The following is a 25,066-nucleotide window of genomic DNA, read 5'->3' as shown; positions in this document are numbered from 1 at the left end:
ACCCCCAAACGGGAAAGACACACTTACCCAAACAGGGCTGGTCCCCGCGTAGACTAACCAGATCGGGAAGAGACAGTCCCCGGATATCGATGCCTTAAGATGTTGGCCGTAAATTGGTTGATGCCTGAGAAATGCGGGATGGGAAGCGATAATAGAATTTCGGAGTCTGAGAAGGAGAAGAGGAAAAGAAAAAAGGAAGGAAAGAAAGAGGAGGAGGAGAAGGAAGGAGATAGAGGCGGGAACTGGGGTGAGGCTAGTAGATTACTGATTCTTCACCTCCAACACATTATATAAAGTAAACGGTTGACAGTGGAGTTCCCAGCGCTGCAAAGAGACTAGCGGCCAGATTTGCTGACGACGAACCGCCCGGTGCGACTCGTCATCCCCCATAACACTGCTCCAGGCTTTCCTGCTCCGCTGCTCTTTTCGGGTTTTCCCCTGTGCAAACCTATGAACCCTATCCGATTTCCGCCCATTCGAGACATGCGCTTTTCTCTTCAAGTTACTAGTATCTCGGCGTGCCTCGTCTAGATTGGGCAAATCTCTCTGTAAACCGGTCGGGCCCGTTTCAGTAACTCCACTGTCCATCCCCATCTCCCCTTTACTACTCAATCTGACGGCCTTACGCAAGCCGCTTCCCAAGGGACCGCTTGGCATGTCATACTGCCCACTCTAAACTACTCCTACTCAGTACAGGCAAGTGCATGGAAAATGCGACTGAGTGGCGGAATAGGAAGGAAAGAAAAGAAAAATCCTAGATAAATGTATATACTCGAAGAAGGTAATCAATGGGTCCCAGGGTATCCCGATACACAAAGCTGGATGGCTTCGCACTCCCCCCGCCCCATGTGCTTTTTCTTGTCATCCTCACCCGTCACGATCGAATCGACTGAGCACTTCCGGGGGTACTGTTGGGATGTATTTACGCGCCCGTTCGCGATTAGTACCTCCCCATCCAGCCCCGTAGCTTATCAACATATCCGTGCTGGTGGGTAAGGAGAAGGGGAGGGTCAAAGACGGATCTAAAAACACCCCATGACTACCGGCCCGCTCTTCCATCAGGGCCGGTCGTGGAGATGCGAAACTAGACCCCGGGGATGCCATCGAGGCGCGCGTCGAGGCGTCAGAAGAGGTGGCCGCATCGCCCGGCGTGGTCGTCGCCAGGGGCGTCTGAGGACGTCCCCCATCGCTAGAGGCTGACGCCTGCGCCGCACCTCGTTGCTGCTGGGCCGCTTGAAGCTTGGCATGCTCCCGGTAGAGCAGTTCCGGGTCGCGCTGCAGCTCAATAAGAAACTTCATCGCTTGCTTGGTCAGTCCCTTTTCTCCGACCTCTGGCCGATACGACTTGACCGCATGCAGAAGCTGGGCCGGGGTTAGTTGCTGCAATTGAAGGAGAGTCGTCACGAGTGACTCGAAGTCATCTCCCAGCGAGGAGAAGCATTGCAGCCATTGCAAAAGTTGGATCACCGGGGCGAGATGCTTGCGCGCAGCGTCCATGGTGCACTCGCCCGTGCTGGACGTCGAGCCGTTCTCGTAGTGTTCCGGTTGGCGATTGTTGTTCCGGGCCCAATCTTCCAACGTCGAGACGTTCATGCGAATCTGCATCGCTTTCGTGCGAGCCAGGTAGCGTTTGGTACTCATGATTCGGTTGAACAGCTCAGCGCCCACCCAGTACAAAAGCTGGGAAATGATCTGAGTGGTGATTACGGAGTGAACATCGTACAAATCGAGGACAAACAGGGTTGATGACAGAAGGGAGGTGATATTGCGCGGCGAGACCTGCGCACGCCGTCGCGGAGATGGTGGTCGGAAGCGCTTCTCCACCGGCTCGGGGGCTTTTGCCTTGGACTTGGGTCGGAAAAGTTTCCATTCATTTTGGAAATGCACATCCTCCAGGCCCGGAATTGTCTCGTGATCGAGCATGGCCGAGTCGAGAACCTTATTCATGCGACGCTCAGCATCGCGGATGATCAGAATGAAGATCTCATTGATCAACTCGGCCAGGTGAAGCTGGAATTCCACCGTGGCTTCTACCAAGCCGGCGTCCTTCTTCAGATAGTGGAGCAAAAGAGTCGCATTCGACATCCAGAAGGCCAGGATAGTCATGTCCCATTGATGACGCTCCACGACGTCGTTGATTTTATCGGTCGCGGAGACCAGAAGTGTGGCCAGCAGTTCGGGGCTGGCGTGATAATGAGCGTAACGAGCGCTGAGGAATAAAAGGTTGGCAGGTACCGGTTTCTGTGAGGGTGATCGCTGTGGTGTCATGTTCGTGATGATGATATTCAGTATTTTTTCGAGCTCATTGTCTTGGAAGACGAACATCTGGTCGTTCAAGCACCGGTCCCAAACGAACTCTTGTTGCTCCTCTTCCAAATCTTCGTCATCTTGCGACTATCGATGCAATCAAGAGACGATGTTAGCCATAGTATCATCAGCGGAGAATCTGCCATCCAACTTACGTCGAATTTCTCGTCCAATCCTAGGCTCGACAGGTCTACCTCAAGGTTGATCGCGCTCTCTTCCATCATCATACGCCGCTTCATTTCGTTCTCTGCGATTTCCTCCTCAAAGCGACCATGGCCGAACCCGGAGTCATAAAAGTCGTCTTCGATGGCGCTCGGTCCAAAATGATATCCATTTTCGTGCAGGTACTCTGAAATCTCACTTCCTGGCTGAGCAAAGTCAAACGCCGTCCCACCCGATGAGGATTTAATGTCCGGAGATGCGCCGTGGTCGAGGAGAATTTTTGCAATTGTTTTATGTCGGTTAGTCATGGCCCACATTAAGGCACTCCACTGATTGCGATCCTGCTGGTCGACAAGAGCCCCTGCATCAAGCAGGGCTGACACGACGTCCTGATGTCCCTACACCGAGTAGTCAGTCTTGCATCGCCCGGTAACTCAGCGGGGGAAGGGAAAAGGCCACGGAACATACAAAGCAGCTAGCGTAGATCAGGGGCACTGTGCCCTCTTCATCTGGCATGTTGACATCCACGTACTCTTTTGCTTGGCCCTGCACCAGCTTGCGAACACGTTCCACGTCGCCATTACTCGCCGCCATATTCAAACTCCGCTGTAGGATGTCCCGCTTCTCCGCTTCAGTCAGCTTTTCATCGGAGGCGATGGCATCTTCGTCCGCACCCAGCGAATCCACTTCCCGGTGTGCCGCCTGCGCAGCAAGCATCTCCATCAACCGGGCATCGCTATCCTCGAGGCGAGCTGTGATTGTAGATTCGTTATCGTCGTCGATAGCGGCCGCGGCAAGACCGCGTCCATACTGGGCTTGAAGGGCATGTTCCTCGTCATGCGTGTGATCATCGAGCGTGAGGCTGAAGCTTAAGGGTTTGGCGGCTACGGGGGTGGTGAGAAATTGCGATTGACCTGCAGTGTCGCATATAGGTTAGCCATTTGCTATGCGCAGGAGGGCGGGGTGACAGCTGCGAAAAGCTGCGCAGCCCGGAGAGGGGTACGAAGGAGGGGTAAAGGAGGATCAAGTAGCGGCGCACCTTGCCAGGCATCGTACATCTCCGTCTCGTGCTGCAGGACTGGCAAAGAGCGGCGGTCATCCAAAGACTTAGGTAAATCATCGGGAAGCGTGCGGACGTGAAGGTCTGTCGAGGATGGATCGCTATGGTCGAGCTCGTCCGACACCCCGCGGGGGGAGTCGGGGTCGTTCATGACGTATGAAGGGGCTATGACGGTGGAAAACGGAGTCGCAAAAGAGAGTAGGAGAATCCGAGTAGAAGAGGTATACTAGCTCTCGCTCCATGGAGGAGACAGCCCCAAGACTGGTTGGTATGGAGGACAGCCTCCTTTCCCCGGTGGGTCGTCTTCCCGTCTGTGTGAATGGGATGGTCTAGAGCCGGATGGACGGGGTTTTGTGAGAGAGCGGTATATGCTGGAGAGAGAGGAAGTGAGTGATAGTGGATAAGTCGTCTTAATAGAAGTCAAGATCCATGAGACGAGTATCGGAGAAGGACTAGAATGGAGAAGGGGAGAAGAAGGGAAACGATGAGGGAGCGAGCGAGAGAGATGACGAGTGTTCAGGCAGGCGGGCGGGCGGGCGGGCGGGCGCAGTGGAACCCTGGAAAGTTCCTGGCTGGCCGAAAAAGAAAAGAAGCAGCCTGGCTACGGAGTACGCAGTAGCATTGTTATATTATTATCCACTTCCACCACTCAGTGCATTGAGATTTAATTTAGATTGCTTCAATTGATGGTTCATTTCGGTGAGAAAAAGAATCGACTATTAAAGAAAGGATGAGAACCCCCCTTCTCCTTTACAATTGACTTGACAAGGTTGATAATTGTGCAGACATCATCGCATCAGAATCCAAACATGTCATGCTTCTCTCCTTGCATCCAAAGAAAATAATGATAAACAAATAAAACAAACCCAAAATCAGAACCAGATATGCAGAACAACAGTCCAATCCCAATGCACCCTGATGCAAGATTAATATACATAGAAAGCAAACATACATACATGACAAGTAACTAGATTTTCAACACCCATTCTGTCCGTCCATGGCCCAATGCGATCCAGGGTATCTTCGGGGGTATTAGGTAGTTGGCGCAACATGATCACGAGCGCTCCATGCAATAAAACAATCCATCCTCCCAAATTATTATGTTTGTCATCTCGTTAAGTCTGATCGTGTAGCGACATGGTTCATCATATGTCAAGCCGTAAATAGTGTTTATTCCAGCTGCTTGCTGCGCAGCTGGACTTGCTCTTCGGAGAGCGATGCGATCCACAGGCAGCGTTCGATAATACCCGGGATCGGGTCAAATTTATACTTGGTGCTGGAGTCAATCAAACGAAGAAGACTCTTGACGATCTTGGCCGTGGTACGGTAGCGTTCAAAGTTGATCAAGGGTTCTCCATCGTATGTAGTCACCTGCGCCGGTTTTTGTGCATTGTAAGTGAGATCATGGACATAGAGACCTGTATGTTGAGTGATGAGCCACGTATTCCTTGACAGAGATCGTAGTGCCCCAAAGAACAACTTACCGACAAACGGAATGCAGCCATCCTGAGCATTGGCCGTTTCCATCTCTACGCGGAGGTCGTGAAAGTTGCGAATTGGTTGAATCAGGGATTCCATGTCCTTCAACAGGTGCTTATCGGCGGGGGGAACCAGGGCCCACGTGCTCTGCAGTCGGGAGCAGTCGGTAGATGATAGAGCAATGGCGATTTGAAGCATTGTTGCGTAGTTACACATCCGCCGGGCGTGGACCGCCGTGTGAATGAATTTGGCAATCGTCCGGGCCCGCTCATGTAGATCGAGGGTAAGAACAATTTCGGAGAGCACCCATTTGACCATCAGGTTGAAGCGGCCTACTACCAGATCAATGCCCCGACTTTCTCCTTCCTTCAAAAATTGGATCCAGCTGAGTGCTGAGGGTGAGCCGCTGCTCCATCGCATATCGATCAAGTCCCGCCAATCGACCTCGCTCAATGCGGCCATCTCCACTAAGGTCAGCTGTTGAGCAAGAACGTGAGACTCGCAAGAGAGAACAAATGGCACATGGTCGGGTTCGGTGTTGTTGTTCAATGGCGGAGGGAGTTGGCGGTGCTTTTCAGAGCGGGAAAGGACATCGCCGGATACATGCTGCACATCCAGGGCTCGGCCATCTGCTTGCTCCGCAGCGTTTCTGGGAGATGGGTCAGGCGTCAGGGGTTCTGTTGGGAACAACACCGGGTTGAGAGGCGTGGCGCAGGAGATCGATCGAGTGTTCTGGATGGTCATCGGAGGGGACGGCGGATGGGCAAGAGGATGTGTAGGAATTCCCAAGGACATATCGCTCAGCCTGTGTGTATCGAGAGATAGCCGTTGCTCCACCGCCTCTCGTGTATCGACTAGGTCCACGGAAATCTCCGAGGATAATCCTGATAGGCGCCCGAATTGCTTGCGCGACTCGTGAGGAACGGTTGGAAGCGTAGAACCTCGTGGTATACGATTCAAGCTCTCGGTCTTCTTTACAATATCAAGAGACGAATGTGATGAGTCCACATTCATTGTGCCCGATGTAGAGATATCGCTGGCTTGCATGCGAGATGAGCTAGCGACTTTCGACGATGGTCGACTGTTTGGCTTCTTCATTGAATCATCACTCAATCCCCGCTCGAGAAGCGGGATTGAGCTGTAAGAATTTTCTGTTTCTGCCACCGAGCGGGAATTGTCCCGACGATGAACGAGGCGTCCCTGTATCTGTGAGTAAGTCAAGCTGTCTCCAAGGAATGTCTCGCGTCGTCCAGCAGCGTTGGCCGAACTCGGATGATGTTGCACAGCTTGACCTTGATAACAGCGATCCTCTTCACAAACACTACCAAGAGCATAACCTTGAGTACAAGTCTCTGTTCCAACGGGGACTGCTTCATGGTCAGAAGCCGGTTGACCTTGCCACTTGCCCTCCAGCTTCAGCAAGGCTGATTCTACGCCTCCATCGCCATCATCCGGGATTTGCGCGAATTGAGCTATGGCAGCCTCGAATGAGCGCCGCATGTTCTGAGATGAATGTGTTGTCATCAGAGAGTATCGCGGGTTCGGTGGAATAAGACTTGTCTGAGGTCTGGAGCCGAGGTTCTCAAGCTGAGTATCGAAACTGTCCGCACCAGAAGTGCGATAACTCATATCAGAAAGCATCAATTCCGAGTTAACCCGAGATTGAGGACAGCTCTCATTCCGCATTTGACGAAGGTCTCCGCCAGGACGCCTGCGTAGCATTGGGCCTGCAGGTCTATCCACTTCTTGCCGCGAGTGTTGTCCTGGGACTGGGACGGCTGACTCGCTACCCAACGTGAGGCGCAGCTTGGAGATCCCGCTTTGGAAAGACGCATATTTACGCAGGCGCAGCGAGGGCGAGGTTTGTTTCCAAGATGCTGATCCGCGTTCGACTGAGTATGATCTGCGTGATGTATTTGGACAGGAAGGACGAAGAAATTTGGACGCCCTGGTCGAAGGGCTAGACTCGCTTTCGTCGAGGTAAATGGGAAGTGAGTACTCGCCAGTGGCTAGAGTCGAGCGTTGAGAGTGTGCGAGCAAGGATGGAGCCCTCAAATTCTGCGAGGAGGTCTCTGTATCCAAGAACCGAGGAGCTTCTTCGAGGCCGGCATTCGAGCCAAGGGCCCCGGACATCATCGGCACCGCAAGGCCAGTGCCATCCACAATGACAATCGACTCACTACCTGTGGTTAGCTGACTGTTCATTCTGGTCAAACCGGGTGTGGCAAGGTGAGGCTCTATCTCATCAGCCGTTACAGTCGGATGCCGTGGAGATTCAGAACGCAAGACGACTGGCTTCGTCTCCGCTTGGTCAGTGACAGCTGCACGGTATTGTCGTAAGGCTTCGTCACACAGCGTGTCAATTCTAATACGCCGTTTGGTCGCCGCAGTTGCTTTTTTATCACGGTATAGATCGGAGCCAAATGCGACATTATTGGGAAGCGCCGAGGTCTTCCCCAGATAAGAAGGGTTCGTTTGTCCCTGCGTGGTGCGAGAACCGCCAGGTCCTCCATGGCGACTGTGTAGAGCGCGGCGAATTGATCCAATGATGGTTTTTACACCGGACCCGGAAGAGCTAGGTTTGGCTGTTGTGTTGAAAGTGCTTCGTCGATTAGGGGATTTGTCTCTAGCAGACGATGGTAGAGGAGGGGATGGTGGTGCCATCATTATCGTGTACGACTCCGCCGGAGGGTAGAGTTCGCCGCGTATCAGACTACCTAAATTGAGCACTCCATATGAAGAAACGGTAGGGTGCTGTCCCGGGGATAGGAACGAGAAGGGTGCGCGATCATCTCTGACAGAGTCGGAAAAGCTGCCGCTACGTTTGTGTTTATGGCCCGAATATGGATGGCGACGGGTACTTAGAGGTGAAGAAGGCAGTGCATCCCGAGAGGATGTCAGTTTCAAGGGTGCAAGTGGTACAAGGTGGGGTGCTTTGTTCGAGGTCACAGCCAAAGAGAGTCGTTTCGGAGATTTAGGCGGCAGAGAACACGAAGTCGCATGAATGCTGCGGTCACTCATTGTAGTCATTGGGAGACTCCCCGTCGTGGTAGCAGAATTGTTGCGCTGGTGGTGACTAGCAGTGTGAGAGACACTACGTTCGAGACCAGCCTCCATGTTGAATTCCGGACCACCGACAGCCAGCATGGTATTACCACCGGTTTCCAAAGTGATTTCATCCTCGCGGCCGCCCGGTCTGATAGCAATCTCTGGGCTGTGGAATGCGACATGCTGTTCGGCGGTGTCCCAGTAGACTGAGCACTTGCCATACCAGCATCTTTTGAGGTCGATGAGAATCTTCAGATCACTCATTCCTCCTCCTTGCCGGGCCTTCACATCAGTGTACATGCTGTTTATCATCTCGCAGAATGATGCTCGTAAGCTGTAATCCGGAACAAAATCATCTGCAAAATAATTCAAAATCCAGTGTCGAAGAGCGGCAAAGGTACGGATTCGGATAATTCTGCCGTCGTCCTGTGGTCGATTGATTGCCCATCGGAGCCGAGCTAGTAGCAGTGCCAGGAGTGTGCTAGGGGCAAGGTAAGAACGAAAGGTGAGAAAGAAATCCGAGACAAGCTCGTAGTCCATGAAAGAGGCCGAAGATATCTGTGCCACAATTCGTGCTGGGGTAGCAGCGCTGATTTCTTTTGTGCCGGCAATGTAGCGCACAACCGATTCTTTGTCCATTTCCGAAGCCAAAATCTCGAAGATTGAAGGTTCAATCGGCTCCTTGGGCTCGTAGAAGGCCGAGTGCTCGTTGATCGCCGCTCGCTGGGGCATCTCAATGGCACCAGTTCCAGAAAAGAAAGAACCGACGAAGGAAGGCCGCATTGGGTCACCGATATAAGCATTGGGCGCCGCAGTGCCGATCCAGTAGTCTCGGGGGATATTTGAGGCGCGCATGTCAGTCGATAGAGATGTCCTCACATATACTGAGCTGTGCAGCGGTGCTTCATTGTCGAGGTTTGGTGGCGACCAGCCCAGATGGTATGGAATCAGGGCGCTCTCCGATGGGCGTCGTAGCGGTTCATCAGCAGTTTTAGGTCTGTCGGCTGCTTGATCGATGAATATCTGAAGCTCTCCCGGGCGACCTGCACGTAGCTCGGACCATTGCTCGGAGACAGTGGAGAATGAATGCACTTTACGAGGCCGAGGGTGGAGAGGATGATGGCGTTGGGAGTGCGCTGATTCTGTGTCGACCGACTCGTCATCCTCGGGGTCTTCTTCTGGAATGAGATCTGGGCGAAATTCCGAGAGCTGTGAGTTCGACCACCTAGAGGGCTCGGTCCCACCGCGTCCAGTATGTGCGTGCGGCTGTAAATGATGCTCTTGGCGAGATTTATTCAGAGGAGGGGCGGAAGGCGCCTGGAAGGGTTCTTTGATCGATGGGTTGTGAATCGGCCTGTGAGGTAACGGGTTGGAAGGGTTAGCTCCTTGCCCATGAGATCAGCATGACCGAATTCGGCCAGCCGCGGACAAACATTACCTGAGAAAAATGGTCCCATTTTGGCCAACATTACCCACTGTGAAATGATTGGGCTCCCTGGATGCTGGTAGGGAGTCGCCGGCAGCCTTAGAGGGATTAGCCCGCTTGAAGGAGCGCTTCCGCAGGAGCTCATGACTATCTTTGACGCGCAGAAAGGAGGTCGCTATCTGCTCCCGAATTGTTTTGGCGTTCGCGGTATGTTTGTCCATGGTGTTCGTGCCGTGTGTTACAGTGTGGGCGCGTCGAAGATCGGATGTCGTATATCGGGTATCTGCATCTCCATATGCGGTTTCCTGAAGCCCCGGTTCGACCCACGTCGGACAGATGCTTGTCTGCAGCTGACCCGGGGTTCCTGCAGCCTCGCTTGAACTAGACGCCATGGCAAAAGCACCCTCCAATCGTAGACGCGTGGTGGACGACCTGTATCAGACGAGAAAAGCTGTTGTTCCACCGAATTGGTGGAAAGTCGCGAGGGCTTGGAGCGGCGACCTAGCAGGAACGAGAATACAGGGACAGTCCACGTTGGGATCGCAATAGGTGCCTGCGAAACGACATGACCAGGAAGCGTTCACGAGAGAGGTCGTTTATCGGACGCAGCGAAGACGGAGGCCGAACATTGGCGAATTCTGTCTGCAGTAGCACGAGAAGCGCGACAGTCGGAGCAGGTTCGGCACTGAGATGGAAGGGGAAACAACCTAGTAGCACGTCCGGGGCGATTACTGTATGTACGTAACCGGGGGGGGCTGGTAGATAATAATAGAACACCAAGACCGTGCCTGAGAAAGCAGAAGCAGAAGCAAATGTCAGAATATCAGGGGAGGGAATAAAATGATGGTTGAGGCTACCAACAAACGAAAAGAAAAGATGAAACGCCAAAAGAAGAAAAACGACAATAATGATAGTAATAATAATAGTAGTAGTAATAATAGCGACGGCAATAATTAAGAACCGAGCGAGGATGGTGTGAGAATGTAAGAAGAGGAAGGGAAATACGTTCAAGGTTGGAGCGCACACGGGCTGCTTATGGACGGAGATGGTAAATAAAAGAAAGATGATGGATGGATGGATGGATGGATTGGATGGATGGATGAACGGATGGATGAATGGTGGAGGCGGCGGCGGTAGTAAGTTAGTACTAGTAGTGTGGAGAACAGTTAAGTTAGGGGAGGGAAAAGCCCGTCACTGGCCTTAGGCCCCAGTCAGGTTCCGGTTCCAGCAGGGCGGAACCCAGAACCACCCAAAACCACCCAAAACCACTCAAATCACCACCAAACCACCACCCAAAGCAGATTTTTGGGGCAAGGCACAACAAGGTGAGAAGAACCATGGATTCCCGACACACGGGCAACGTGGTCTTCTGCGGAGTCAAGACATCATTTGTCCTTACCTAAACCTACCACCACTTTATCACTTCCATACTGCCAACTGCCAATTTCCACATCGCTACCTACGGAGTACCTTGTTTTTCCATCTTGCTTACTTGCTTGCTTGCTTGCTTGCTTGCTTTGTCCTCCACCGGAGCCAAAGCCGGCCGGCCTCCTTCGCTATCCCCCCCCCATCGTCATCTCCTTTCCAGCAAGAACCACACCAAGGTTGATCAGATAGGCCGATCGACCTAACAGATCGTGGGATAGACGACTCTACACGCATCCACTGAGAATTTCCTAGTCGAGACCACTATCGCTCATTCGCCACCTCTAACTAACTACCTCTGTCAACTTGTTAACTAATGGATGGAAAATACTAACTTATAGGGGATCCGTTGACGAGTCCTTCTTGACCAGGGTTGTCAGGTCATTTTCAACCCGTCATTCCGTTCCTGAAGAGGAAATTCTAGTCCCCAGCCCAGGTCTCCGGCGGGCGGCGGAGATTGATTGGAATCCATCTCGTCTAGCCAGATTTCCTGGGAAACCCACTTGCAGCATTTTCTACTCCCGAGCCCCGACCTATCCACTCGACTCAGCTGAGATGTTGTTGGAAAGACAACAGGACCAAGACCCGGGCAGGAAGCAAATCTGACACTGATCGAACATCGTGCATGAGGAATACCAAAAACCCCCGATACGAGGCATTCAAGTCGATCCATCACAACCTTCCAAGGGAATGTGTGGATGATAGATCTGACCTGCAGTTCCGCACGCGAATCGTAGATTCCACTTATTTTTCTCTTGTGTCATCCACTTGAGCGAGGAAAGATCGCATCGCAAAAGGGGCAGGGATGCACACGGCACGAGTCAAAAGGTAAAAAAAGAAACAGAGTCAGGGCAAGACTAACAAAGAACTGCTGCGAGAGGAGAGAGAGTGGGCCAAGCGAAGTGGATTAGGGATGGCCTTGGTCATCCTCCCATCATACTGTATCCGTAGTAGGGCAGTGATCGCAAGTTCTTTGCACCAGCAGTCGGAAGAATCATGATCTGATGAGTGTTCATTGCCCCAAAAAAGCAAATGTTAAAAACGATTATCAGGCAAATTTATGAGCCTATCATTTATTACACTTGGGGAGGTGGAGGAAAGCAAAAGCAGCTGAAAAAAGGGGGGCAGGGCGTCCCACTCCACAACAGTGCTGCTGCTGCTGCTGCTGCTGCTGCTGCACGCCAGGGATGTTCAATAATGCTCAGTCGAGACTCGGTGGTAGACTAAGAAATGATCCATGATCAAGCTTAGAGCCGTTAAGTGCCATGAATGGCTGCCTCAAGACTGTGGAGAAAAAAAAGTCGCGCTGACAGCCCATTTCTGCCGTTTCCGGAACCTGGAACCAAGGTTAGTCGGCTGAATGTGGCTGACCGTTAACTCTCTATACTTACAAAGTATAAAAAATCGCTGATCTCCAGCCGATCCGGTCAGTCCCAGCCAGATTTACCGGGAGGTGCAGTCTTTGTGAATCTGATCTTTCTTTCTCGCTCGATTCGTTGTTGGGATTGATTCTTTGCTTTTGTCCGTCAGCCGGAGCAAGTTAACTACAGCCCCGAAGACCAGGGACATCTATCTGCATGCAGTCCAAGCAAGGTTCAGTCGATTTTCGTCGCCTTGCTTAAAAGTACCAATGCCTGACATGTGCTCCACTTTGACATTTGAGTCAAGCCCCGATTTGCCCGACGCCGGAAAATTTATACATCACCCACAGCTGGTTTGACAACATATCATCGAGGATTATCGCTACTGGTCGTGATCGGTGCGCTAGAACTTATGACAAGTCAATTGGATTCTTCGATGTTTCATGACTTGACAATCTACTCCGTGTGGAGTATGCAACCACCTGACTCATTGGTGCATGACCCACGGGTCGCTTCATACATTTCTCATCAACCTGGACTCCAGGTGACTGTACAGTACAGCGGCCCAGAGATCAGTACTCGTGTACACTTCATGACTCCCTCCACATGATAGATAACTAACCTACAGAATGTAACCTGATCGATCTGCAGACTTGCCTGCCCAAATTTCAATCTGTACTGAGATCTCAAGAGATGTTTATCAGCTCTCACTTCGTAGAAATTGCCTTGCGCGTCAAGGATATTTGCCCGCTCGCAGTCTGAACTATACTGATTACGTGGAGCATACATTGAACTTGCAGCCATAACGAAGAAGCACTTTTACCACTTTCGCCACATTCCTGCTAAGGAATATTCATGAAGGAGTGATTTTATAAGCTTCAAGTATGATTTGACCGCGGCCATCAATGGCGGCCAGAGCGAAAGCCGAACCACCTTGTACATGTATCGAAGCCTCTGAAGATTACTACTCATAAAGTTGTGTCACCCAACGCAGCAATTGAACGGGTTACCATGTGCTTGCAGTTACATGGTCTCCATGGTTATCCTACATGAACTCCTTATTATTGGATCAACCACGGCCGCTGCCGCTGTCTATAGACCATAGCGGTAGTGGTTATACTGGCTGCCTTCTATGCCTGATGCTTTGCATGCCTCGATCCATCCATCCAAGTAGGCAATTAAACATGCTCGAAGACCCGCTATATATTCTGAGAGGAACAAGGTTCAACCGCACCTTTGTATCGTGAGTCTTGTCAAATGCTCGACATTCGTTAATCGGGTGCAATGATTCTCTTCACCGTTGATAGCTTCTTCCTTTTTCCTACTCCTCTGCTGTTTCCTATGTCTCTTTCTATTTAACCAAGAGCACTGTCTACCTCTACCGCGTGAGCACCCGGCTTTGCCTTCTGCCTTTCATACCCGCCTCACTCGCTCTTGGTTTTCTTGCAGGGCTTCCAAGTCCTCAACAATTCGACTGGCCAAAGGAGCATCAGATCTTCATTGCTTCAGACCCGTGCTGAACCACTGCATACTGTCTCCAAAGAGCCTTAGAAGCTCAACAAACCACAGAAAAGTCAACAACCTGACTCTATCCTGTGACCGGCCACGCTCGGTACGTCACGGGCAACACATGGGGACTGTGTTAGCCTGCTCATGCTCCTCAGGCTATCAGTTGTGCTGAGAGGAACGCACTGGAGCCGCATATCTATGCAGCACAGAAAAAAAGCAAACGAAACACCATAAGCTTAAGGCGGCGAGGATATCTCTCCTTCGTCTCTCAGGTCGGCGTTCTCTCTTGGGTTATATGAGCGGGATAATAACAAAGCCCAGGAGATATACATCTCCAGATTTACTCAAATAACCCCAGCCGCCATTCATCCAGCATGCTTGCAGAGAGCCGGACGAGGGCGAACTCACCCTCACACGGCCTCTAATTCCAGGAAGAACTACAGGGAGACCATGTAGGCTCGCTTAGCTGTTAGCTGAAACCCCCCCCAAGGTCAAGATAAGTGAGTGGCTGGATAGGCCCCCTCTAGCACAGAAAGCCGGGACTGCGGCCACGGCTACATGGTCAGACTCTGCTCAGGCCTGTGAAGCCATATCATGACTGGAAAATTTTGCACAGCATTTTAGAGCTATTTTAACCCCCCCCCCAGCGTGGTCTGCTCCAGGCGATTGGACGGCTTTGCTGATAACTTGCTTAATGTCGTCTATCGAGGCTTACTATTTTATTGAGTAACGGCTTTCCAGAGTGGTGGAGAATGGCTATACTGGTCGAGGAAGAGGTATGTAGAACATCTGGATGAACGGCTCGGGAACAGTGGATGCTGCTGGCGCTGCGCTGTTGGAGTAGCCATCACTCACTCCGAGGAAATGCATCCGGCGATCGAGCGGGCTCTACTATCACACCACCGAGGAGGGAGGCGTGGGAATAGAGCGGTGGTAGCGTGCAATCATTCGCTTGTGGTGAAGTGCGATGTGGTTTCAAAGTTGGGCTTGGAACTCCCTTCATCGAGACGAGAACCCGACCATTGCACCGCAGCAGTCAGGAGTGTGCTGGTGAAGTCACCGGGTGTGCTTGCTAACTCATGCCTATACGCTCAGGGGGTCTGGTAGACGGTCCGGAGGAAGTCGAAGGCAACCCGGGCGTGTGCCACTATCCATCTGATTGATCTGTGCAATGAAGTGGTGACTCCTACTTCGTCTAGCGAGCAATGACGGAGACATAAACTTCTCACATCTCGGCATTGCTTTGGAGCCCAGAAACGTCGGAAAAACTGCACCTGGCTGGCATCTTGATTAGCTTGGTATCAGGTAAGATGTGGATGGTGAGAACCTTTGCTATTATTGTCTTTTGCCAATGAATTGTATGACTGGGTTATCACAGTGCGTTCCTGCGTTGATGATTCCTAGGGGAGCCCTTCCTGGAACTCCCTGGCAATGGGACGAGATGGCTGTAGTCAGGAGTCACTGGTACAGAGTAATAATTACTACTCTTGAGCAAGACTACATATCTTTTAGATGTCAGATGAGTTACTCTATAGCCGCACTGGACACATGCGAAAGCAGAAGTCTCCCTGAGCTTGGAGAGAGGACAGGTCAAGGCCCCCGGGGGCCAGCAGACTAGAGACCCATGAGAAGTCTCAATTACCCCTGCAAACAAAGCTACTGCTAGCTTTCGAAGAGCTCATAAAATCTAGGTTATTCTTACATCTCATCCCAAGTTTGTGGCCGAGTGGTCAAATTAGTGAAACAAGAATTAACAGCAGCCCGTACTTAGGTTATGCCCCATCGCTGCCGGTCGGAAGCAGAGCGCTTTAACCAGTATCCTGCCATCGTATGTTTTCCACCGCCATAATGGATTGTTCATGGAACTGCGCTCAGCACGTAGCCCGAGTGGGCTGAGTGAGCCACTAAAGACTCGTATCACCCACCCTGTGGCCGCATGTGCTCAGTTGGTGGAAAGGTGAGCCTATCTGCTCGAGACTAGCCAAGACTCGTGCTCTGTGTTAGGTCTCCCTGGTAGATGTTGAGAAAAGTTGCTGTCTGCAAGATCAACCGTGTGGGAGAGCTTTCCTGGGAGACAGCCATGGCGGAGTCATGCCCAGCTCGGCTCCATGCTGAAAACACTCCGTCGACCGGGTAAAGCAACTTCCAGAATGATGGAGCACCTGGGCCCGAGAATATCTGGCCACAGAAGAGGCATTCACAGAGAGTCCTTCGATTCGAGCCTGTTTGGGTATGTACATGGAAGGAGCAAGTACTGTACTAGTCGTAATTCTTTTTTGGAGTCGATCTGATCTAGTACCGGGGGGGGGGTGAGTGCGGGTGCCGCGCAACAGCCTCGTGAGACCTGTCATATTTCAAATGAATATCACTGTCCCATACCGTATGATCTTGAGCGCTGATTGGTGCGGCCAACAGTACCGAAGCTCTTTTATCAGACACTTCAGGCGGCAGACCCTCATGGCTTTTGATGTTGTTTTCTGTTTATGGCAGAGCCACGCATGTAGATCTCCGCTCCGGGTCGTGTTAAAGTGGCGATTCTGCAAATGTGACCGATCGGATAACACACATCGTCATCTCGCACAGTCAAAACGGTCCGAAATAGGGGTGTTATGCAATTGTTGGTTTAGGTGGCCAGGACAATCGATACCGGGTTGTGGTGTGAAGGTTCGTCTACCGTTGTACGTCAGCGAAAAACACCGGTCAGGAGTCGGACGAGGGGTAATGAAATCAAACGGCTGGTAACATACAAGGCATTAGGGACCAGAAATAGTAGGCAGCCGAGAAAAAAGAAAGAATGGAGAAGAGGACATAGCTGGCGAAGCCAAGCAAGGAGTTTTCCCTATACCCACATAGAGCGCGAAGGAGGCTGAAGGCATCATTGTGATCATCGGGATATTCGTAGTACAATTGGTTCTTTTCGATATCAGGGGTCCAACGGTCTGATCGCTGGCTTTGACAATGTGGTGTATCCTGATTGCTACATGGTGTCAATTGGCAATTGTATGCCGGACTTCAAGTAGGCTGAACTGACCTGTTCAGGGGTAGTTGGTTGCTCTGCATACCACTCATTTCACTGGCCGTCCGCCGCGCAACCACGTAATGGCAAAGGATGGGGAAGATGCAGTCAGCCTGAGATAGAGTTTAGTGCGATAGAATCCTTCCCAACCGGAGTGTGTCTGTCAGTTTCTTTATCGTTTATCAGTGAGACATAATGACTGATTTCCCCAGGAAATCTTAATGCACTGGTTTAGGCTAAGCTACTCGTAACTACATTATGTACTTAACCAGTTAGTTGAGCCTGTGGGGATGACTCAGCTGTCACAACATGAGCATAAAGCTTGGATAGGGCAATAAAAATGGGTCCATTTTCGCACGCTGAAGGATGGTTCAAGGTTGCTCGGTAGTTGTCCGTCGCTTGGAGGTGAGTTATGTCTCTCCCCCATAGGACTCCACATGATGATTCTCTCGTATGACTCGTACGAAACACAGCAGAAGCTCAATCGGGTTCTGGAAAGCTTCAGGACCAGTCAGCTCGGCTCGATCCTTGCTACCGAGCCATGGAACGCCTGTGCCATAGTTCAAAGCCTCGCGCGCCATGAAGAGTTGAAGTGCCACATGTTGTGGGGACTGGTTACCAGAGACGATGAACCGCATGTTCACAACAAATAAAAACAATGTTATGCTCGGCCTCCTGATAAATGTTCACTCATTGCCACCCACAATAGGGTCAGAGTTGTCAATGAACAATAAGACGACCTTGAAGCTTGGGCCATCTTAGGCACGTATTACCAATCCAACGGCACCACAAGCAGGAAAATTAAGCGATGCTCAAGACACAAAGTGCCACCATTCTGGGTTCATCACGTAAATGCTCGGAATGAATATTTAACTTGACCTCGGCCTTCATGGGAGGGAGTTAAGGAGGACCATCGCGGTAGAAGAGCTCGCATGCTATGAACCGCATTCTGACATTTGATAGCAGCAGCGTCCCAGGTCACTCAAAGGCATCCCAGGGAAACATGGTTAGCAGGCTACGTACTAGAGCCATAGCTGTATCTTCAGCTATCCACTTGACAGGAACGGGATTTGCTCGCTGAGAATTCGGCGCCCCCGCTTTACCCTGGTCAAGTCTCGGCCGCCCACCGCCCCTGGGCAAACGAAGCCATTGTGATCAACACCAGGATCCCAAAGCTTGCGTTGTTTGTGGCGATAGTGGATTCTGTTGTTCAAGTATTGCTCGAGCTTGGTAAGGAAGACCGGATTGTCTCGCCAGCTCCTGGTAGTTATGATTTAGTTGTGATTTAAAGTTTGAATACGGGGAAGCCGCGGCATATCGTCCATTCGATTTAATTTATTCTCACTTTCGCTTGTCGATTGGGAACATATTGATAGGGTGCTTACGAGATTGTTCTGCATCCGTACCGGACCTCACCGACAGAAGTGCGGAGGTTCGAGCTGGAGCAGGTCGAATGGTCGGCTCCAGCACCTATAAATTCAACAAATTACCACGCCATGTTGTGCTGTGGATATTATTAGCGACAAATGAAAATCCCCTGGCCGAAGGTAAGCAAGCTGACAATGCAACCTCGGAGTTTGTTTACCAATGATCTGCCTCTTGCTCGCGTTCGGAAGGATGAGGATGCAGTGGGCGCACATCACTCCCCTTTCCGGTCCCCAGCGGCCGTTGGAAAAAGCATAGAGCTTTACATTATTGGTGGAACCCGGATGTAGACCGCATTTTGAACTGACAGTTCTTATTTCTTACCACGCGAATGGCTTGAGGGTTCGCCAATGAATGAGGTGGAACAGGCCTCTAACGGGTATGCTTCTATGCATGGAAACCCGGCTGAGGTGTGCCACGCTGCCCGTTTACCAGAAGAGGACCCCCTCCGCCTGTGGGGGTCACAACAGCCTAAGCTGGCTAAGCATAACTGGGAAAATAGGGGTGGGCGAAAGGATTTCTAGGTGTGGGAAGGCTTGTCTAGCATGGTGCGATACTCTTCAATGAACACAGAAGGGATATAGACTGTTGCACTTTGAGGGAGCTGCAGTCAATCGCTGGACCTGAGGATCGGTCAGTAAACCTAGCATTCGATGGAAGGAACATATTTCTGAGAATTGGGAACTATGCGACCACGCAAGAAGGGTAGGTTATACCGTCAGCAACATTAAGCAATTTGCTTGTTGAGTAGGTAAATGTGCCGCGAAGCTCAGTGCGTCCTGTCAGGCCCTTTGATTGCTCCGGGTGTGGGGTCAATGGAAGAGCGCAGGCACTCACTAAGGAAGCCACTCCATGGTGAAACCACTACCGATTTAAGGATCCAACAATACAAGACGATGCGGAGCACGTGGTTCCCGGGGGGCGCAAACTGTGGGTTTTACTTGGTAATTACCAAAGCAGCCGGTATTGTGACCATTGTGACCCTGTACGGAGTAACTATGTGTTGTGCTGTATAGGTGTATCTATCATTCCATCTACAAGTGTGCATCCTCAACGCTGGAATTACCTGTGACATTATCTCAATTGACGAGTTAAGATCAATGCGACTAATGTTAAAGTTCTGCTGGCGTCACGACAATCTTCTTGCCGGGGGTGGGGGGTTTTTGTAGTCAGTATGAGAGAGATACGTAGCACAGGTCTGTCATTCATGCCCCACAGCTATTGAGTCTGCATTCTCCGTCTATGACCAACAAAAGCGAGCAGTAAAAGTCTTATCGGACCAAATGCGGTCGTGGCTGCGATAGAGTCTTGGTGTCTCAACAATGTGATTGTCACCCAGATTTCTCGCGTGAATGCAAGCTACATGTCACCTTCCGGAATGTCTGTGACTCGTTCATTCCTCACGGCTATTCCCTTGCATTGTCTCGAGGAATGCGGCAGGCCTCTATACAAGTTGGCAACACTATCTCACGTGCTTTGCGATTAGATCTAAGAGACCTGGTATAGCGCCCGTGGGTTCTGCATCGAGTACGAAGTAGGACAATTGTGAGTGGTCTGACCCACCCCAAACACTCTGAATCTATATCCCAGTATCTGCGGACAACGCGAGCATAGTTCATTCAACAATGAGGTCTAAGTTTAACAATAGAAGCGCCCTCTTTTCGGGTAGAGCTAACCACACTTGTGAAAGGTTCATCATTAAAGGTCTCGCAGGGCAGTGGCATGCAATATGGATCCTCTACTCTAGGGACAATGCAGCTGCGCGGATGCTGCCGCTCATCAATTAGCATCATTATTTGGATAGACAGTTTCCCATGCCAAATCCGGGGTGCATGCCCGAGATTCACTCCTGTAGATCCCCTCTCCCTGAACCATCTCATTACGAACACTCTGCATATGATATGTCCGGGAGAGGCGCACACTCCCGCTGAGGGTTGCATGGAATGCGCAATGTTTACCTGTTCCCGTCAAGTTTGCCATGATACTTGATGCTACTCCGTACTTCAGGTAAGTTTCTATCTGTACCGAGTAAGGTAGGTCGAGTCCGCAACCGGCCATCCTTCGCGAACTGATTGGGACGGAATTGACCTGGTTGCTGACTCACAACTTCCCCTGCCTTAGCGCCCTCCACCAGCGTATTATTCCTTGCTTGGCAGCTCTGATGAAACCGGAAACCTGCAATCCCGACCGACTCCCATCTGCGTGGTACTGTATCAACGCAGAACAGATTACCATTGCTACCATACTTACCATACTTACCTTACATCCGTCGTTATCAACCATGTGATTAGTAATTGAGCAACCTGGGCACTCGGGGCAATCGACTTGTAACTGCTCCGGAAGTAAACTATTGATAGGTCGCTTCGGAATCATGACAGATCATGATCTGGGTGGGATAAAGTTTGGCACTGCAAAGGTTGTTGGACCAACCTACCTACGGAGTACCTACGCTAGGTTCGTGCGCCGCCTCCTGATACTGTTGCCTACTTGGTCCTAGCATGGCGCTGGATCAGTTCGAGGTTCGCTCTTTCGACCGATTATTGAAAGGATCGATAGATGGATCGATAGATGAAACCGCGCCTAAGCCCACCATTAGCCAGCCGATGGTCGAAGGCCTTTTTCTTTTGGTTCTTGATCAGTCGAGCTCCTCGATGCTGATGCATACACCGATTGTTGATTCAACAATGTCGAATAGGTAGGTCCAGACCTGTACGCTGTTGAGTAAATTGACGATGATCTGCTCCCAGTCTGGATATGATGCTCGGTGAGCCAAAGCAGCCCTAACAGAGCAGGCCTCTTATATATTTGCTGGATGGTGATCTACAGTGGGATTTCTAGCCATCGAGATCTACAGGGCTCTTGTGTTGGTTGCTGAGCTTAGAGCCAAATCACTTACGACTTCGGAAACCCAGGGTTGACCGCATGAGAACGAGACTTCGACTCCACGGACTCACTGGAGCTAGCCAGGGAGACTGGGAGACTGTCTTTGTTAGCAGCTTAGGTCGTGGTCAGCACCTTCCAAGGTTTGCTCCATGCGCTGGATAAGGTTCAGTATGGTTCTAAGGCAAATATACGTCGATCCGTGCATGGCAAGCGCGGTACTCCCGTGCCTCGTGGCGTTGCGTGCGAGTAGTAAGAGGAACTATGTTTGGATAGTGTGAAAGTCAAGCTCAAAACACGGATAGGACTACCTGAAGGTGGAAGAGAAAGGCGATATAGGGGGGGGGGGGCTTAGGCTGGAAAGTCATTGTTTCTTTGTTTGAATCATACGATGACGAAGCTGGTTCCGGTCGGTAGTTGACATCTCCTTGAATGAAGGCGCGTGGTTAGACCCTCATGATACTGCAGTCTACTGCAGACCCATGGCATGGGCATAGGTCATGAAACCTTCACTGGGTCTCAAGAGGAGAAGCTCGAGTCAGTCAGAGCCAGCTGGAGTACAGTACAATACTGGTAAGTGCTGGTAAGTGCTGGTAAAGCCGTGTATGTATGTATCAGTATGGTTACAATGCCTGTTGTATGGCATATTACATTACCTAGCACTATCACCAATCGGCTCGAATCAGACTAAGAGCGGGCGAAGAATCAAGTGGTGGATCCAGGCCTCATCCACCGGAGCCACTCGTATTATTGCTGTGCCGGTGCCCCTCTCAAGTCTTGACATGACCGAATCAACTACCTAACCTACCGTAGTCTAAGGAGTCTAGCTCTCCGCTCACCATGTTATCTCCTCTCCACTGCTACCTACTAGGTAACTGACACTAATTGCATAAGGGCTTACTTATGGCTAAGTCCCTTAGCACCACCGCTACCACCTTCACACTCCCTCAAAACACCCTCACACTTCTTCTTCTTCTTCTCCTCTCTCTCTCTCTCTTTTTCTATTGAGTTTCTCACCTCCCCTGGGACGAACGAAGTTGAGTATCTTACCACTCATCACTTGTCGTATTACAAGTCTTACAGGCGCCGCGTCAGGGCCATTCAGGATCCAAGAAAACCCACACCCACCGACTGAACTGACCTTGCTAGCAAAAGCACTGCGACCCACTCCGATCGGGATTACTGGAATATCTCAACGAATTGCGCGACACCTCCGTTACCTCGTCCTGTCCACCAATTACTCTTTCTATAGACAGATCTGCTGCTTTCGACAAGGATACTTCTCCTCCTTCATCCTCTGTGCTCCTTTCTGCTCCTTCTCTACAATTCCCTCCGTCTCTCCCATCAGCTGTGATATGGGAGTAATGCCCATCTTCCTCCTACGCCAACTCCGATTTTGATTACCTTCGACTCTTCTCTCATTCAGCTGGAATACATCCTCTCCTTCGTTTTCAGATTCAACAGGGGTATAGCGAGATAAATATATCGTCGCACCTATCTCGCACTCGAGTATCTCAATCCCTCTTCCTGTCGCCGACATCGTTGCGCTTATCAAAGCCCCAAAGTCGCACGGAGCTGTAGCCGTCGAATCTCCCGTTCTTGCCAACCAACTCGCTTCTCCTTAAAGCTTTCTTGCCTTCGAATTCACCCGAATACTGTCGAGAAACTATCCACAGCGGACTCTCTGCGCGTGGAGATAATCGTCGCATATAGGCCGCCACACAAGACCGATACTTGAATAATTGGGAAGTGTTGAGCCAGCAGCCGCGGATAGTTCGGCGAAAATAGAATATCTCAGTGTACGTACAAATTTCCCGACGCCTCTCGCTGCTGCTGCAGGAATAAACTCGGTGGAAGCGTGTCTAATCTTACGCTGCCGATATAGCAACTCTACCCCTCCGCTTGTCAGACGTTTTCTTTGTTCCCGAGTGTAAGTGACTTCATCTTATTCCGAATTTTGAATGGCGGCACTGCTTCCCCCACTTAGAGTCAGATCTGCACCTGATACATGTTTCGAGTGTAACCCACTTGACTGGTCATTCCTCGCAGCCTGAGCGCATCCCTGATTCAATTTCAGACCTGACAGTCTTTGCGCGCATCTTTGGATGGATTTTCGGAGTCACTTTATTAACACAACGGAAACAGATACTTCTTTTCACATTTGTCAGGAATCAATTATACTATCGCAAAATGGGTTGTATGAGTTCGAAGCCCGTAGATGCGGGAGATAAAGAAGCTCTCCAACGGAATGTGAGGATAGAGAAGGCGCTCAAAAATGACAAGAAAGTGATGGACAGAACGATCAAAATTCTTCTCCTTGGTAAGCCTGCGCTTTGGCATACGCCGATGCTTGGTTTGTTCTTCGCACTGACCAGATCTATTCAGGTGCGGGAGAATCCGGCAAGTCAACAATCATCAAACAGATGCGCATCATCCACTCGGGAGGATTTCCTGAAGACGAACGAATTCAGACTCGGGCGGTAATCTACTCGAACCTGATTATTGCCTTCAAAGTTCTATTGGAAATTATGCGTACAGAGAGCATTGATTATCAACTTGAAACAACTAAGGTAAGTTAGCCTTCAAACCGATGGAAGTTATTATCCAGGTCCACTGCTTGGATCTGATGGTCCAGAAACTGATTATTAAACTCATCGGCTTAGTCGCTGGGTGAATTTATTGACAATTTGGAGCCGGATGTGGGCTCCGATGAAGCATTCTCGGATTTGAAAGTTCGTGATGCTTTGAGGGATATTTGGGACGATTCAGGCGTTCAGAAGGCAGTGGCTCGAGGACATGAATTTGCGCTTCATGATAACCTACACTAGTAAGTGGCGAATGACGGCTTAGCCTAAGCGACTCAACTAACCTTCTTTCCAGCTTTTTCGAATCTCTTGACCGGATATTTACTCCCGGTTGGCTCCCCGACAATCAGGACATGCTACAAGCTCGGTTGCGAACGACAGGAATAACGGAAACTCTCTTCGAACTCGGTCAGATGAACTTTCGGATGATGGATGTTGGCGGACAACGATCCGAGCGCAAGAAATGGATTCACTGCTTCGAGGGTGTGCAATGCCTCTTGTTCATGGTTGCCTTATCAGGATACGATCAATGTCTTGTTGAGGATCAGAATGCCGTAAGTCATGGTCTCATTTTGTATGATCTAGTGCCATCTAACCATTTTGTGCGCACAGAACCAAATGCATGAGGCAATGATGCTGTTTGAATCACTTGTGAATGGCGAGTGGTTCAAGCGCAAGCCCATCATTCTCTTCTTGAACAAGATTGATCTCTTCAAGGGGAAACTTCAAGTTTCGCCTGTCTCTAATCATTTCCCCGACTACAACGGTTCGAACACCGACTTCGATGCTGCAGCAAGATACTTCGCCGACCGCTTCCGAGGCATCAATCGGATTCCAGACCGCGAGATTTACATCCACTATACAAACGCCACCGATACCACTTTATTGAAAGCTACCATGGATTCCGTGCAAGACATGATAATCCAGAAGAATCTCCACACCTTAATACTCTAAGGTATCACTAGGCATGACTAATATCTAATGAAACATTCTTGCGGCCGTGGGATCTCCATCTCCCACTAAATATTATTGATATTACCTTAGCAGCATTACTTGTGCTGTCCGCAACTGCTCGACGCCATTCTCTTCCCTTGTCATTCTCAGGATCGTCCTTGGCTCGCTTGGATGACTTTCTTATCACCACGCTCTTCTCTACTGAAAAAAGCACGCATCTCATCTTCGATTCAGCGGCGTGAATCTCCTTTCTAATGCAGATTGATACCATATACCACATACTTGTGTCTGTGTCTGCGTCCTTAGCAACACCTTACGATTTCGTTTGGCCTTTATTTCCAATGCTTGGCCTCTCATTGGGTCTATCGGTTCCATCTCTTTCTTCAATGTATCTACTTCATTCTCCTATTCAGTGTTACATAAAGGACA

The 25,066-nt window shown here is 50.6% G+C and overlaps 5 protein-coding genes across 5 annotated transcripts; 1 reads left to right on the top strand and 4 right to left on the bottom strand.

The window, feature by feature from the left end:
- Nucleotides 1–867: 867 nt before the first annotated feature.
- BO66DRAFT_336939 (DIL and Ankyrin domain protein) lies at nucleotides 868–3,680 on the bottom strand (the record flags this gene model as incomplete). Its single annotated transcript, XM_025644307.1, has 4 exons — nucleotides 868–2,394; nucleotides 2,463–2,867; nucleotides 2,938–3,383; nucleotides 3,509–3,680. The coding sequence occupies 4 exons, from the start codon at nucleotides 3,678–3,680 to the stop codon at nucleotides 868–870; spliced, it is 2,550 nt and encodes an 849-aa protein (XP_025497998.1).
- Nucleotides 3,681–4,206: 526 nt separating this feature from the next.
- Nucleotides 4,207–4,591, bottom strand: BO66DRAFT_246069 (uncharacterized protein). Its single transcript, XM_025642906.1, has one exon. The coding sequence runs from the start codon at nucleotides 4,481–4,483 to the stop codon at nucleotides 4,280–4,282; it is 204 nt and encodes a 67-aa protein (XP_025497997.1). The 5' UTR covers nucleotides 4,484–4,591; the 3' UTR covers nucleotides 4,207–4,279.
- Nucleotides 4,592–10,181, bottom strand: BO66DRAFT_246068 (mitotic regulator LTE1). Its single transcript, XM_025642905.1, has 3 exons — nucleotides 9,495–10,181; nucleotides 5,014–9,410; nucleotides 4,592–4,947 (listed from the first exon to the last, which is right to left on the bottom strand). The coding sequence occupies exons 1-3, from the start codon at nucleotides 9,872–9,874 to the stop codon at nucleotides 4,700–4,702; spliced, it is 5,025 nt and encodes a 1,674-aa protein (XP_025497996.1). The 5' UTR covers nucleotides 9,875–10,181; the 3' UTR covers nucleotides 4,592–4,699.
- A 6,219-nt stretch (nucleotides 10,182–16,400) lies between these two features.
- BO66DRAFT_444259 (uncharacterized protein) lies at nucleotides 16,401–17,431 on the bottom strand (the record flags this gene model as incomplete). The annotated part of the gene is made up of 4 exons (XM_025651580.1): nucleotides 16,401–16,447; nucleotides 16,525–16,754; nucleotides 16,809–16,906; nucleotides 17,258–17,431. The coding sequence occupies 4 exons, from the start codon at nucleotides 17,429–17,431 to the stop codon at nucleotides 16,401–16,403; spliced, it is 549 nt and encodes a 182-aa protein (XP_025497995.1).
- Nucleotides 17,432–23,006: 5,575 nt separating this feature from the next.
- BO66DRAFT_245943 (guanine nucleotide-binding protein subunit alpha) lies at nucleotides 23,007–24,764 on the top strand. Its single transcript, XM_025642904.1, has 5 exons — nucleotides 23,007–23,418; nucleotides 23,484–23,668; nucleotides 23,762–23,925; nucleotides 23,979–24,237; nucleotides 24,296–24,764. Exons 1-5 carry the CDS (start codon nucleotides 23,289–23,291, stop codon nucleotides 24,635–24,637), a joined length of 1,080 nt encoding a protein of 359 aa, XP_025497994.1. The 5' UTR covers nucleotides 23,007–23,288; the 3' UTR covers nucleotides 24,638–24,764.
- The last annotated feature ends 302 nt before the right edge of the window (nucleotides 24,765–25,066 follow it).

The sequence above is a fragment of the Aspergillus aculeatinus genome (genome assembly GCF_003184765.1).
Source record: "Aspergillus aculeatinus CBS 121060 unplaced genomic scaffold BO66scaffold_87, whole genome shotgun sequence".
NCBI classification, from domain to species: domain Eukaryota; kingdom Fungi; phylum Ascomycota; class Eurotiomycetes; order Eurotiales; family Aspergillaceae; genus Aspergillus; species Aspergillus aculeatinus.
This window is presented reverse-complemented; position numbering and strand designations above follow the sequence as displayed.